The sequence below is a fragment of the Myotis lucifugus genome, unplaced genomic scaffold, assembly GCF_000147115.1.
Source record: "Myotis lucifugus unplaced genomic scaffold, Myoluc2.0 scaffold_1, whole genome shotgun sequence".
NCBI classification, from domain to species: Eukaryota; Metazoa; Chordata; class Mammalia; order Chiroptera; family Vespertilionidae; genus Myotis; species Myotis lucifugus.
In genome coordinates, this window is record NW_005871049.1 from 17,191,529 (window position 1) to 17,206,423 (window position 14,895).

At 40.2% G+C, this 14,895-nt stretch overlaps 1 protein-coding gene across 2 annotated transcripts in view; it reads left to right on the top strand.

Annotated features, from left to right (window-relative positions):
- Positions 1–14,895, top strand: part of ARHGAP10 (Rho GTPase activating protein 10) — a 248,028-nt gene that overhangs the window by 97,249 nt on the left and 135,884 nt on the right. For both annotated transcript variants that reach the window (XM_006081762.3, XM_023754958.1), the window contains exons 5-8: positions 2,268–2,369; positions 7,263–7,373; positions 9,343–9,447; positions 14,596–14,725. In XM_006081762.3, the coding sequence (XP_006081824.1) occupies positions 2,268–2,369; positions 7,263–7,373; positions 9,343–9,447; positions 14,596–14,725 (448 nt within the window). The remainder of the gene's footprint in view (positions 1–2,267; positions 2,370–7,262; positions 7,374–9,342; positions 9,448–14,595; positions 14,726–14,895) is intronic.

Below are 14,895 nucleotides of genomic sequence, written 5' to 3' on the forward strand. Positions count from 1 at the left end.
CTGTTGCTGAGTGTGCTGGGTGTTTTGATGCTGATTTTAGCATCATTCCTTCTTTTGTCCCATGCTGTGATTCAGAAGAAATCATGAGTAGAAATGTTTTCCACATTCCTGGTCAGAAGTAATCTGCAAAGATAGTGAACCCTTTTTATTGGTGACCTTGCATTGCAGTAATCTTGTTGTAAATGCAGCTGCATGGCTTCCATTCCTGTTCTCTTTAAACTATGCAGACATGCTTGGAGAATGCTGGGACTCCGGGCAGTTAGAGTCCTAAGTGGCCATGACTAGAACTTGAGTCTCCTGACACCTAATCCAGTGTGCCCTGTACAATATCAGCTTTTCTGGTTTTTATTTTTATTTATTTACTTTAAAAATTGATTGATTTGAGAGAGAGGAAGGAGGAGGGAGGGAAAGGGGGGGGGAGAGAGAGAGAGGTAGAGAGAGAGAGAGAGAGAGAGAGAGAGAGAGAGAGAGAGAGAGAGATGTTGTTCCAATTATTTATGCATTCATTGGTTGCTTCTTGTATGTGTCCTGACTGGGAATCGCACCTGTAACCTTGACGTACTGGGACAACTCTCTGACCAACTGAGCTACCTGGCCAGGGCTATATCAGTTTTTTTAAATAGTGTAGATTTTGTAGTAATGGACACATGTTTGTTTTACTTTATTTTTCTGTTACTACAATAGTTGAGGAAGAGTATAATCATGAAAAGCAGAAGACAGAGTAACCATATATTCATGCCTTAAACTTAAGAAAAAATGGTTGTACATTAACCTAGGGCATAAAGAAAAAGTGCTCCTATTTCAACAAAAGTTTATTCGTACACATGGGTATAGGATAGGATACGGAACGTTAGGATTGGATCTACGGGTGAGCTAGCGCAAAAAATACTTCCTGATGTTCTTGATAAGAAAACCAAGGTGTTAAACTTTGTGTGTGAAGTTGTGCAGCTAGTATGTAATAAACTTCAGTTCCTGCGTCTGTCTCTTATCCATCGGTGTATGTTCTTCAGGTGAGCGGGCAGCTCCTGACCTAGCGTCCCACAGGAGCAGTTTGTAGTCCCCACGTAGTGAAAAAAATTATGATCAATGCAAAGGGATAGACTGTATGTGCTTTATTCAGGCTCCTTGCCTAATCCGAGCAAGATCATACCAGAAAGGGCTGGACTGGTTCATTATTTTTGCTTTAGAAAGGGGAAGTTGGAAAACAGGGAAGAGAATGTTCCTTTCCAGGAGGCACTGGAGAGTCAGGGGGAGCTTGCAGTTAATGGAAACATTTTGACAGCATGAGGACATAGCGTGCTCTCATTGGTGCTCAGAAATATTTATTAAAAAATCTGCTTAAGTTGGCAAGCAGTGTGAGGGGAGATAGTTTTTTTCTGCGATTAAAATGTTGGTCACTTGTCTTCTCAAAGAGCTTCTATAGCAAAAGAAAGCAAATGCTAGTTCTAGGCAGTATCTGAGAGATGTTTGTAACATTAACCACAGAGTCTCAGTATTATTTTAGGCCCTTCGGATGGCATTTCTGGTCAGAGGATCTTATTGTTATATCCATACTGGAGACAATTAGGGAGAACTTCCCCCAAGATTTTCCCCCCAATGTGATTATTATTATTGTTATTAATATAGAGAAAAAACTCAGTTTTAAGTGAATTCCATTTCTGTGCCAAATCGATATCAAGTTTGATTTTTTAAAAATGTTTTTATTGATTTCAGAGAGGAAGGGAGAGTGAGGGAGAGAGAGATAGAAACATCAATGATAATATCATTGATTGGCTGCTTCCTGCATGCCTCCTACTGGGGATCGAGCCTGCAACCCTGGCATGTGCCCTGACCAGGAATGGAACCGTGACCACCTGGTTCATGGTTGACACTCAACCACTGAGCCACATTGGCCAGGTGCAAATTAGCTTTTTTAACCTTTATATTCTTATTATATATCCTTCTTTTACATTTTTAAAAAATACGGGATAAGTGACATGGCATTAATTCTAAACACTGATAAGTATGAAGAGGTGGAAAATAACAGGGTTGGAATAAAGCCCATTCAAGGGAAAAAAAGATAAGTGGCTCTTCAATTCTAATGCTGTCTTGTTGATGAATAATCTGTGGCCTGAGTACAGATAGATTTTTCAGATAACGTCACTCTCAGTGGCACTTCTTTTACTTTCAGATTATTTTTCATATTTTGAACTTCCCAGTGAATTTACTATGTGTATGCATTTTCTTTCCTGTTTAATCATACTTGTCTGTGTTTTTCTGATTTGTAGGAAGAAAAAAAGAAGTTTGACAAAGAGACAGAGAAGAACTATAGCCTAATTGATAAACATTTGAATTTATCAGCAAAAAAGAAAGACTCACATTTACAAGAGGTATTATTTTTATTTTTCTATTAATTCATTTCTAAAATTGAATAAGCAGTGTATGTCTTTTTAAAAGTTTTACTAAGTTTATTGGGGGTGACAATGATTAATAAGGTTATATAGGTTTCAAGTGTACAATTCTATAATACATCACCTGTATATTTTGTGTTCAGTACCCAGTCAAGCATCCTTCCGTCACCATATATTATTTGTATATCTTTTTTAAAAAGGTGTTTTTATTTTAAAAACCTTACAAAATATATTTTTATATTTTGTATTGATTTTAGAGAGAGAAGGAGGGAGCTGGAGGGAGAGGGGGAGAGAGAGAAACAGAGAGGGAGAGAAAGACATCCATGTGAGGGAAAGGTAGATCGCCTGCCTCCTGTACGCCCCCTACTGGGCAATCTATCAATCTTTTGGTGCATGTAACTTAAAAACTTTCCATGTAGGATATTAGAGATGGAAAAAAATGAACATGTACTTCCCTGAATGAAGGAAAAAGAGTTTTTGTGGAACAAGACACAGAATAACTAATACATCTTACAGTGATCAATTCAGTGTGGATTCATAGTATCACAATCTCTGGTTCTCAGTATATATTCACAGGAACAGTTTTAAAGAACATTACTGAAGAATAATTGTTATTTTCAGGAATTGAGTTATTGAATGGCTTTCAAGATTTCTTTTTAAAAAAATATATTTTATTGATTTTTCACAGAGAGGAAGGGAGAGGGATAGTTAGAAACATCGATGAGAGAGAAACATCGATCAGCTGCCTCCTGCACACTCCCTACTGGGGATGTGCCCGAAACCAAGGTACATGCCCTTGACCGGAATCAAACCTGGGACCTGTGAGTCTGCAGGCTGACGCTGTATCCACTGAGCCAAACTGGTCAGGGCTTAAGATTTCTTGAAGAAATGAATTAAATTTAACAAGTTCACAGGCCATTTTGCTCTTATGTGAAGGCAGCATTAATCTTATTTAATGCTGAAGATTCAGGAGGTTCCATTTCATTAGATAGAGAACATCTGTTTTCCTTTTGTTAATAGACTCATTGTTTTTTGTTTTTTGAGGGAGTTGTACGTAAGGAGAAAGGAATTTATATCTTATCTCTCATTTTCTCTTTCTCTTTTCTAAATTTCCGGCCACTTTTTTCTCTCTCACACACACTTGAATGCAAACTCAATGGTTTTCAATTTGGAACATATGCTTTCCTTGAAAATAATGCTGTGTGCAGCTGTTAGGCTCTTGACTCATCCTATAAAAGTGTGATTTTTTTCCCATTTGTTCATTTTTAAACACATAAGGAATCCTGACAGAATTTACCACTACAATATACACTTACTGAAGTAGCATAAAAAAGACACTAGCAACATTAACTCTAGTACAAACCTGGGTTATTTTTAAACAGCAGAATGTAGTTGCAAATTGTGTGTGTTCATTTTGACCTTACCCACATGTCATACTTCCTTTTGTCTCTTTAATACCTTTGACTGACATTTGGATGGCATTTGACAGTTTGGAAAAGTGCTTTTATATCACTCAATCCGAACTACAATACTGTATTAGGCAGGTAGGGCTCCCCTCATTCTCTACTTTGTTCCATATTATATAGAAAACCACACCCCCTACCCTCTGTCAATTTGGAAGTGACAGCTGTTGTTTTCATAGGTTCTCTTTATGCTGCCTCTCTTCTCCCCTTATCTCTGTTTTCAGGTATCCTGAAGGGATTTTCATGCCCCGAGTTAATTTCCATTTCCACTTCACTATCGAATTAGGTATCTCATTCTAAACATTGCTTAGACAAAATCTTTAGAGTCATCCTTGGCCTTCTCCCTTACATCCACACCCAGCCTGCCAGCCTCTGTCTTCTTTAGTTGCAGAATATACTCAGAATCACCCTGGCCCAGCTGCTGGCATCTCTCAGCAGATTTCTGCAGAATCCTCTCAATTGGTCCTCCTGATTCCACCACTGTATTCCTACAGTTTATTTTCTATGGGACAAGCTGAGTGAACCTTCATATGGTTCCTCTTCTCCAAACCCTTCCCACAGCTCGCTCCCACCCCACCTGTGCTCACACCCACATGACTGCGGCTCTGGCTGGACTGGGACAGTTGGATTCTATGCATAGGGCCTTTGCATTTGGTCTCCTTACTGCCTGGTATGTTTCTAACCTAGATCCACAGGCCTCACTCCTTCAAATACTTTTTCAAATATACTCCATTCATTAAGAGTTTTCCTACAATTAATTTGCTGGAGTGGCTCACAGAACTCAGGGAATCATTTACTCCAGTTTACCAGTTTATCATAAAGGATAATGGAAAGGATGCAGATGAATAGCCAGATCAAGACATACGTAGGCAAGATCTGGAAGGGGGTCCCAAGTGCAGAAATTTCTGTCCCCATGAAACTGGTGTGTGCCACTCTCCGGGCACCTGGATGCTTTCCCCAGCATGGAAGTTCATCAGTTCTTATGTAAGAGTTTTATGGAGCTTAATCTGGAATGTCCCCCTCCCCATCCCCTTTCCTGTCCCAGAGGTGGTGGGCAGGTCTGAAAGTGTCACCCCTCTGATCACTGGGTCTTTCCATCACTGTCTAGGGGCGCCCCCTCATGCCCTCATTAGCATAATCTCTGGTGTGCTCTCAAGGGGCTGCTAGGTATGGTCAAAGACACTCGTGTCACTCAGGAAATTTCATTGGTTTTAGGAGCGTTGTGCTAGGAATCTGAGACACAGACCAAATATAGTTATTATTGCAGCACATACAGTGATTGCCTTTTAGACTTGAGTCAGGCCAAGGAGAGTGCTGCGAGGTATACATGGGTGTCCATGGCGTTGTTGTAAATGATGGGCTACTGACAATATCAGGGATACTGGTGATTTAATCCTGGGTTACTGTTCTGATTATTCATTAATTTGATTCATTAATTTGATTAATGAATAATCAGACCATTAGAGGGGCATGGATAGCATTTGACTGGCAATGCTAGGATGATTCCAGTATCACGAACAGCCAGGAGAGAGAATCAGCAAAAACATAAAAAAACAAACTTGGTAAATCTGACCCTGGTGTAATTTTTTGAAGGACATTTTGCAGTGGCAGAAACATGAAGAATCTATTCATAGCTTCTCATATCTTTATTTGGTTAAATACTCAACAAAATTACGTTGTTTTTGCTGGGAGTTGTGCCTGTTAACTGCTGGTGATGGATCTAGCAAACTCTAGTTTAATTAGAGGTATAAAAATATCATGATTCTGATGAGTGTGAGGTAGAAATTCTCATTTGGGCTTAGTAATACTTTTTGTATTTTAACATTATTTTGCTTAAAAATCATTTGACAGGAAAAAAATTATATGTTAATTTTTTTTCTCCTCAAAATTAAGAAAATGTTAGGGTAAAATAGACAAAAATTAAAATTTATGATTTTAACTATTTTCAAGTGTACAATTCAGTGGCATGAAGTTTATTCACATAGGCAACCATCACCATCCATGTTCAGAACTTTTTGATCTTCCCAAATTAACATTCTGTACTCTTTCTGTACTAACTCCCCATTCTCTCCACCCCCAAACCCCTGGCAAGCTCCATTCTATTTTCTCTACCTTGTTTTAAAAAAATATGTTTTTATTGATTTTTAGAGAGAGAGGAAGGGAGAGGGATAGATAGAAACATCGATGAGAAAGAAACATCATTGATCGGCTGCCTCCTGCACGCCCCCACTGGGGATCAAGCCTGCAACCCGGGCATGTGCCCTGACCGAATGGGGACCTGTTGGTTCCCTGGGTGCTCAACCACTGAGCCACACTGGCCGGGCTCTGTCTCTCTTCATTTGACTGTCTTAGGTAATCATGAGTACATGTTTTGCATATCTCTTTGGAAAAATGTCTGGATGAATAATTTTAAAATTTTAATTAGCCAAATCCGGGACTATATTACACGTTGGCTTGTAAGAATGGTTCCGAAATTCTTTCTCTGCTGTTCCTCCGTGGAACTGCGCTCCTCTTCCAATTCCTTTCTGCTTAGACTGAATACCCTGGAACCTTCCTTTTTAAGAGTAGTGTCCTGACCATCTGGTGCCTGGTCATTCCCTGGGGACGAGGCACTGTGAGGATTCAGGAGCAGGACTTACTAGGCATGGGCTTCCAAGCCTGATCCATTTGAGAGCCGGCTCTTGATATGGTGACATGAGTGCCACTTCCTCACCTGCTGCCTTTCCTCATGGGTGCTGAGGTGACTGGCGTTTCCCCAACCTCTTTCCCTGGCCGACCTCACACTTCTGTGTGTGTGGTTCAGCCTTGGGTTTCAGTTGTTTGGGTTTTTCATGAAGACCCTTACTGTTTCATCTTCAGTCCTTTGGGGTCAACGTCAATACATAGACCAGGGTCGGAAACTGTTTCTACAAAGAGTCAGCTAGTAGCCCTAACCGGTTTGGCTCAGTGGATAGAGCGTCAGCCTGCGGACTCAGGGGTCCCGGGTTCGATTCCGGTCAAGGGCATGTACCTTGGCTTCAGGCACATCCCCAGTGGGGGGCGTGCAGGAGGCAGCTGATTGATGTTTCTCTCTCACTGATGTTTCTAACTCTCTATCCGTCTCCCTTCCTCTCTGTAAAAAATCAATAAAATATTAAACTGTTTCTGTAGAGTCAGCTAGTAAATATTTTAGACTTTTGTAGACCATGCGGTCCCTGTTGCAACCCACTCAGATCGGCTGTTGTAGCAGGGAAGTAGCCATCAGTGGTATATAAAGGAACAGCCATAACTCTGTTTCAATATAGCTTCATTTAGAAAAAGCAGGCAGCGGGCCATACGTGGCCTGTGGGCTATCGTTTTGCTGACTTGTGATCAAGAGTTTCACTCCTCGCTGCCTCTAATTTGACCAGCCTCAATTATTTTAACGTAGGCAGACGTCCAAGTGGAGCAAAACCGGCAGCACTTTTACGAACTGTCTCTTGAATATGTATGTAAGCTGCAGGAAATCCAAGAAAGAAAGAAGTTTGAGTTTGTGGAACCTGTGAGTATTGTATAGCTGGTTGTTCTGCTGGATTTTTGTGGTGTGACGCAAATGTTTTTTGTTTTAGCTTTCATTAATGGTTTCTAGAGGCTGTAGTGCACACATATGAAGCAGGGCACCATAAACTGTAAGGGGTGGACACAGCCGTGAGGTCAAGGAATGAATCACTGACACATCCGTCCGTGGTTTTTAGCCTCATCTGCACAGCAACATGTGACGGGTATCATTTCTTTTGCTGCGTGGTCTCCAGGACTCTGCCATGAGGTGGAGGTTCACCTTTAATGAACATCCCTGTGAAAGAAATGCTACTGGAATGTGAGTGAGAGGGATAATACTCACTCTACTCAAGTTTGTTTCCAAAGCAAGTACACCTGTCCAAACTTGGGTACTTTCAACAATTATTGATAACAGATTATTTCTAATACAAGTCCCAATACTAATGCCAACCTAAGTTAAGAACCAGTGTGTGGAACATTTGAAACTATTTTGTGTTATTCTGAGATTGCTTTATACTTATTTTAGAAACACATGATTTTTGTTTGTGCTTATATAGATACTAGAGGCCCGGTGCACGAAATTCGTGCAAGAGTAGGCCTTCCTTCCCCTGGCTGCCGGCACCGGCTTCCCTCTGGCCACCGGCAGGCAACCGGGACCCGGGCTTCCCTTGCAGCCCCGGCTTCATCCGGAAGGTCGTCCAGAAGGATGCCCGGTCTAATTAGCATATTATGCTTTTATTATTATAGATATTCTAATAGCTTCAGTTCTGTATATATTAAAGGTTATGCACATGAATATATTTATTTTCTGAATAAAATGTAAACTGTATTTCATACTGTGGGTTTTAGCAAAAAATCAAGAAACTAGAATTTGTCAGTATTAACTTTAATGTAGAAGTTTTTGTGTCTGATTTTTTTTAAAACAGCTTCATTTGTATAACTTCACATGCCTTACAATTTATCCATTGTGTATATAATTTTGAGAAACAAAAAACATCAAGTAATGATTAACGAAAAATTGGCATTCATGGGAGTATGGTCCAGTTGGAGTAATAGAATTAACCTAAATTAGAGAAAACTTTTTCTTTCTTAGAACTTTCTTTTCATCTGAGATAACAATGGATGACATTTATTTAGCATTTGCAATGCTCAGTCATCGTTCAACTCAGTGTTCTAAGTCCTTTCCTGTGTTAATGCAATTTTATTCCACAGAATGACTCAATAAGGAGATATGTTTATAATCTCACTTAGCAAATAAGCAGATTGAAGTAGAGTCGGTTTCAGTACTTTGGCCAAGGCCTCCTGACGGTGCTGAAGTTGGGAACTGACCCCTCCTGGCCACTGGAGGTCAGAGTCCCAAGTTCCTAACTATTCACTCCGTGACATTCTAAAGAAGATGGATTTCAAGATTTCCTCAACTCTCACCCTAAATCACTTTTGCTCACTTAAGATTTACTCACATGTGGGGCAGAAGCAGCTGCCTTCTAATCGAGAGGGGCAGGTGGAGAGTTGGTAGGAAACCCAGGGCTTAATTACTGCTCCTCTCTGCCCAGTGACTGAAAGTCCTTGTCGACAAAACAGGTGGCACTACCCTGGCTGCCATTTAGCTCTTTGATTCTGTGACTTCACTTTCTATATAGATTCTGTTGACCTACAATGATAACGTTTCAATGATAAACATAGCAATTTTCTCTACTAAAAAGAACTAATGGATGTAGAATTCTTTTTCTCTTACACATTGTACTATAAACACTGTCTCATGGCTTTGATATTTAAGGGGAAAAATCACAATTTTTTTTAAAGGGTAAATTAAATAAGATGCATTTGGATTTAATTGAATTTGAGTGATTTCCTTTTAATTATTTTACTTCATTAGAATCACAGTGAGATAAGGGGAAATAACTCAGCTGTTTTTATTCTTTTTTTCCTCCTGAGTTTTTGGTGCTAATGTGACTCTTTCTTTTTTGTCTTAGATGCTGTCATTTTTTCAGGGAATGTTTACTTTCTATCATCAGGGCCATGAACTTGCCAAAGACTTCAATCACTACAAAATGGAACTACAGATCAACATTCAGAATGTAAGGAAATGAAAGCTTTCTGGTATTAGAAGATGTTAGAGATGTGTGCTTTTGATCTGTGTTTGTTACATGCAAAATCTTAAACCCAAGACCAGCCTGATCTGTTGGTATTGAGAAACTGAGGCTACATTGCCACCTTCTGGTCAATGAGCGTAACAAACTGCTCTCTTAACTGGGCGAGGCTCAGGGAATTCTGCCACCTGGTGGCTCTTTTTAAAATTTCATGCAATTTATTTTTCTTGTTTTCTGAAAAGTCACCCACCCAGTATGTTTTAATTTTTATTTTTTCCAGTTTTATTGAGATGTAATTTCCAGAAAACACTGTGTAAGTTTAAGGTGTAGAAAATACTTGACTTATATATATGGCAAAATGATTACCACGATAAGTTTAGTTAATATGTCACCTCATATAGTTACCAAAGTATTTTTTTTCCTTGTGATGAGAACTTTTAGGATCGCCTCTCCTACCACCGTTTACATATATCTGAGAGCAGTGTTAACTGTAGTCACCCACACTCTGTGGGGTAGTTCTGAGGATCACCTTTGTTATGCAGCCCTGAGCCCTCTGTGTACAACGCAGAGAGCACTGCACTGTAGAGTTAAGGCATTTCAGTTATAAGGATCTAAGTTTCTCCTCTCTGACTTGTATATGTTAGTTGGATTTTATCCCAAGGCAGACTTCTGGCGCATGAGGAACTTCTTTCCTGGCTTGTAAGCCTCGTCACTAATATTTTGGGTTCACAGTGGCTGTTTGCTTTGTTATTTTCCTGGAAAGCACATGCTTTCAGTAGGTCTTGGGTAAAGAGATTTAGGAGAACTTTATCTGTTAAACAGTACAATGTGTGTGATTTTGATCAGGTGGTTAGGTGTTGAGTCTCTCAATACTTTAGTCGATTTTGGAAGTGTCCTCATGGACAAGCCATTCAGGTTCTATTTAGTGTAATTTGAGGCCTTGTTAGCAACATGGTGAGTGAGCTTTGGGACACACTGCTAGCACATAATCAGAGGCATACATGTTGAAGGGTAGGGGTCTCTGTGATGTTTGCTGCCTGGCTTTCCATTTCTTGAAGTCTTAGAAATTGAGGATGAGTGGTTTTTGTATAGATTTGGTTTCTATTTTTTTCATGTAGAGTTCCCTACACTTAGGAATGTAGATAATGAAATCTCTTGTGTTTTGTCATTTGTGTCAATGTGTGTGTGAAGATTGTTTAAACATTCAGCTGAATTAAATGCCTAAAAGAGTAAGTTCCCTTTCCCCTAGCATTCTTTTATGTAACAGAGTTTTTAAAAATATGAAATGTATCTGTATAGGTTAGTCCTAACTTAAACAATGACCTCTGTAGGCGGTAGAATGTTTAGACTAATGATACTGTGATTTCTCAGAATACTCTCCAGACAGCAGAACACAGTGTTGTAAAAAGAACATTACATAGATAGCTTAGAAGAATAGATTATAATCCTGATTTGTTTTTATCTCCTCCACTAACTGGCTGTATAACTTGTAGAAATTCACTTTTTCTGTCTGGACCTCATCTGTCAGTGGCAGGGCTGGCCCGGATGAGACCCCTCAAGGAGAACTGGATCCATAATCGTGGGGCCAGGGTAAAATGGGAAGGCAGGGCCCCTTATCAAAACGGGGTGTTTCAGGACCGTAGGACATTTAAGCTGAGGGCATGACCTTCCCAGGACAGGGCCCTGTGTGACAGGATACTCCTGGGGAAGTGTGGGGTGAGGTGTGGGGACAAATCTGTGTCTTTTGGGGCCTTCAGTGAAACTCTCCTTGCAACGCCTGCTTAGGCGCGGAAGTACTTTTATAGCACACCTGTGGGGACGGGGGATACAGTCCCCTTACATATGCCGAAATAGCTTGAGAGATTAAGGATTTCAATGTGAATGTGCAGTCGTAAAACATTATAAGACAAGCTGTCATTTCAAATGGTTTGCAAAATGACCCAGTTGATATCCTTAATATATTGAGAACGTTTAGCACATATTTGGTAACAGTAGTCATTTCCTGTAGAGAAGTGGCCAAAGAACAATTTACTGAAAAACAAAAAACAAAAAAAACTCCACCCTTTTCTGTATCGTTTGGAACTTAAGGATTGTCATCGGTAAACGAATGACCCTGCTTCTGTAATCTCCCCCTCCCCCTCCCCTTCCCCCTCTCCATTTTGTCCCAGCTGTTTCCGAGGCCACTCCTGCAGCTGTTCCTGGGAGAGGCTCTGCTTTTCATTTCACCTTCAGTTTTGAGAACACCTGATCCAGGTGTCTTCTTGACTCTTCATTTTTGCTATTAGCTAATTCTTTTTCTTTATAATGTTTTTATTGATTTTTAGATAGAGAGGAAGGGAGAGGGATAGAGAGATAGAAACATCATACCAAGCACCTTGAAACACATCACTCATTTTATCTCATCTGCTATACTTCAGCACTGCTGTGACCTACTCATATCTAGGCCATTCATTTCATTTCTTAATGTCAGCTTTTAGCATATTAAAGGGAAAACTACATATTGCTGAGAAAAAGAAATCCAAGCTATGTGTTATTTCCTTTGCTGTGTATATTTATGTATTTAAGGAAATATATGCACATGTTAAAACCAAATCTTAGAGTTAGCTACCTGTGTGATATGACATTATAGATAATTTTGGCCAACTTTTTAGTATTTCACTATAATAAAAATAGCACTACTATTTTATAATCAGGAAAAAGGTAAAAGTTACTTAAAAGGCAAAACAACCTATTTCCCCTAATTCGGTTTCACCTTTTCTATAAAATGCTTAGATTTTTTTTTTTTGAGAGAGAGAGATTGAGTCTTTATCTATTTTCCATGAGTAATAAATGGAAAGCAAAAAAGAGCAAGTTGGCTTTTAGAAAACAGATTATGTATCCCTGGCTGGTGGCTCAGTGGTTAGAGTGTTGGCTTTCACACTGGAGGTTCTCGGGTTTGATTCCTGGTCAAGGGCACATACCTGGGTTGCAGGTTCACACCCCACTCAGGTTGGGGCATTTTCAGGAGGCAATCAATTGATGTGTCTCTCTCACATCGAAGTCTCTCTCTCTCTTTCTCTCTCTCTCCCTCTCTCTCTCTCTCTCTCTCTCTCTCTCTCTCTCCCTCCCCTCCCCTCCCTTCCACTCTTTCTAAAAACCAGTGGAAAAAATATCCTTGGGTGAGGATTAATAACAACAATAAAAAAGAAATAGATTATGCACAAGAACGTAATATTCATCAAAATTAAAGCATATTTTAAAAAATCAACTTTACATTTCTGTGATCTCTTTCCCCTGGGAAATATGGGATAGGAGAATAGAATAGAATTCTTGGAGGAAGGCACAACTTGAGAAATTTTAGGATTCTCCTCCCCCCTAGAAGATAGGAAGATGGTTAAAAAAATGTAAGAATATGCAGAAATGTCTTTGTTACAGTGTTGTGAGGATAGTAGACCATCAAAACAATAAACTGTGTTTTTTAAAAAAAGAGATTGGAGTGGTCACGTAAAAATACGAACGTGGTTATTTCTCAGGGGTGGGTTTACCGTCTTTTTATTTTGTTGTTCCTTTTCCTTTTGTCCCTCTCTTTGTTTTATGATGTTGTGGACTCTGCCCAGATCTTGGTTTCTAAATACGACCCTCCACTAATAGTAGCAAGGGCCCATTTGGGGAAATGGCTGATTTTAGGCCTGGGCCAGCACGAGATGAACCCGGGCTCCTTGGATCAGAAAGGATGGGATTACTCAGAGGATTAGGGGGCATGTCAAAAGGCACAGATCAAATCCAGGACAATTTGAACATAAATAATGAGAGTATTGGGTAAATAGGTAAATTGTGTGTGTATATGCTCACGTCTGTACATACATATATGTGGTATGCACATATATATGTGTGTGGGTATATATATGTATATATATATAATGTATATGTATAAAACATAGATGGAAAGAAGGTTGCAAGAAATTTCAGCAAAGTGACAAAGAAGGCGAATGAAGTCAGGGTGTGGTCAGTGTTAGGAAACCCTGGATTCAGGAGAACGGGAGTGGCCATTAACACATGAGCCCCACCCGCTTTGCAGCCTGGTTAGTTCTTTTAACACATACACAGATCTTTTATTTTATTTGTTTTTCTTTTATTTATCTTTATTGTCGAGAGTATTACAGATGTCCCCCCCTCCCCTCATCGGTTCTTGCCTCGCCCTAGGCCTTCACCATCCTATTGCATTTCTCTGCAGACATGTTCTCCCCTTTACAACCACTTCTCTCAGACTCCCCATCCCCCTAAAAAATGTCTACCTTTCTTCCATTTTTCTGCTCTTCGGACCCTTGGTTACCCCTTTCATTACAGGGAGGACAGAGGAGAAATTTCAATAGTAGTTTTTCATCTCCGCGTTTCCGCAGCGTCACATCAGCAGTTTTTCGTATTAATACAGTTATTTTTGAGTGTGGACGAGAGCGAGGTCCAGACACTTGCTGGTGCTGACTCCTCACAGTCGCCTCGGAAATGCTGTCACCTCCCCTTCGTGTGCTTTGTTAGTGGAGCCGCCTGGCAGAGATATTGGGTTTCAGAAATGAGATTTGTTTCCTCAGCTCTAGGAGACAATATTTGTAGGTGAGGTCCCCCCCCCCCATTTCTTAGAAGAAATGTCATTTTCAAGTGCAGTTGCCTTGACCTGGAAAAATGACGCTCATATTTAACTTTAAAAGAAGGAAGCTTTTCAGATTCTGACCCTTGGACATGTTGCTGGTATCGTCGTGACGAGGGGTCAGGTTGACTGTTGTGAGGGAAAGACTTCCAGGACGGGTGCTTTGTGACCTGCGTTGTAACAGATTCTAAGATTCAGCAGAATTGTGAGAAGTGGACACAGGCGTTCTTATGTTGAGTAATAGAATTGTTCTTGGTGTGGGTGTTGGTCAGCTTCTCAAGTACGTCATCTCTGGTTTCTCTGACTCCTCTATTTGTTATTTTACCACCACCTGTCCCCTTTTCTTAACAAAGAGGCACGCTGGAAAGGCTGGGTATATTATGAGAAACTTATAGAAAAATGCTACAAATTACTTATAGTTATCCAGAGACTTACAAATATACATGAAAAAAATAACAACAACAAACTCGTGGGAGAACTTAAAACATGTCTGTGCTTTTTATCCATTTCAGACTCGGAATCGTTTTGAAGGAACGAGGTCGGAAGTGGAAGAGCTTATGAACAAAATCCGACAGAATCCCAAGGACCACAAGCGAGCCAGCCAGTTCACGGCCGAAGGCTACCTGTATGTGCAGGAGAAAAGTAAGAGGCCGCCAACAGGGAGGGATGACTCCTTAGGAATTATTTTAAAACTTCTTATTGTAATGACTCCGTGTTTTTGGAATAATTGTTCAAACCACTTTGCCTCCTCCCATCTAGAAGGTGTACTTGCATATTTTGGGGGGGGAAATGCATTCCTGCTTCAGGGAGGG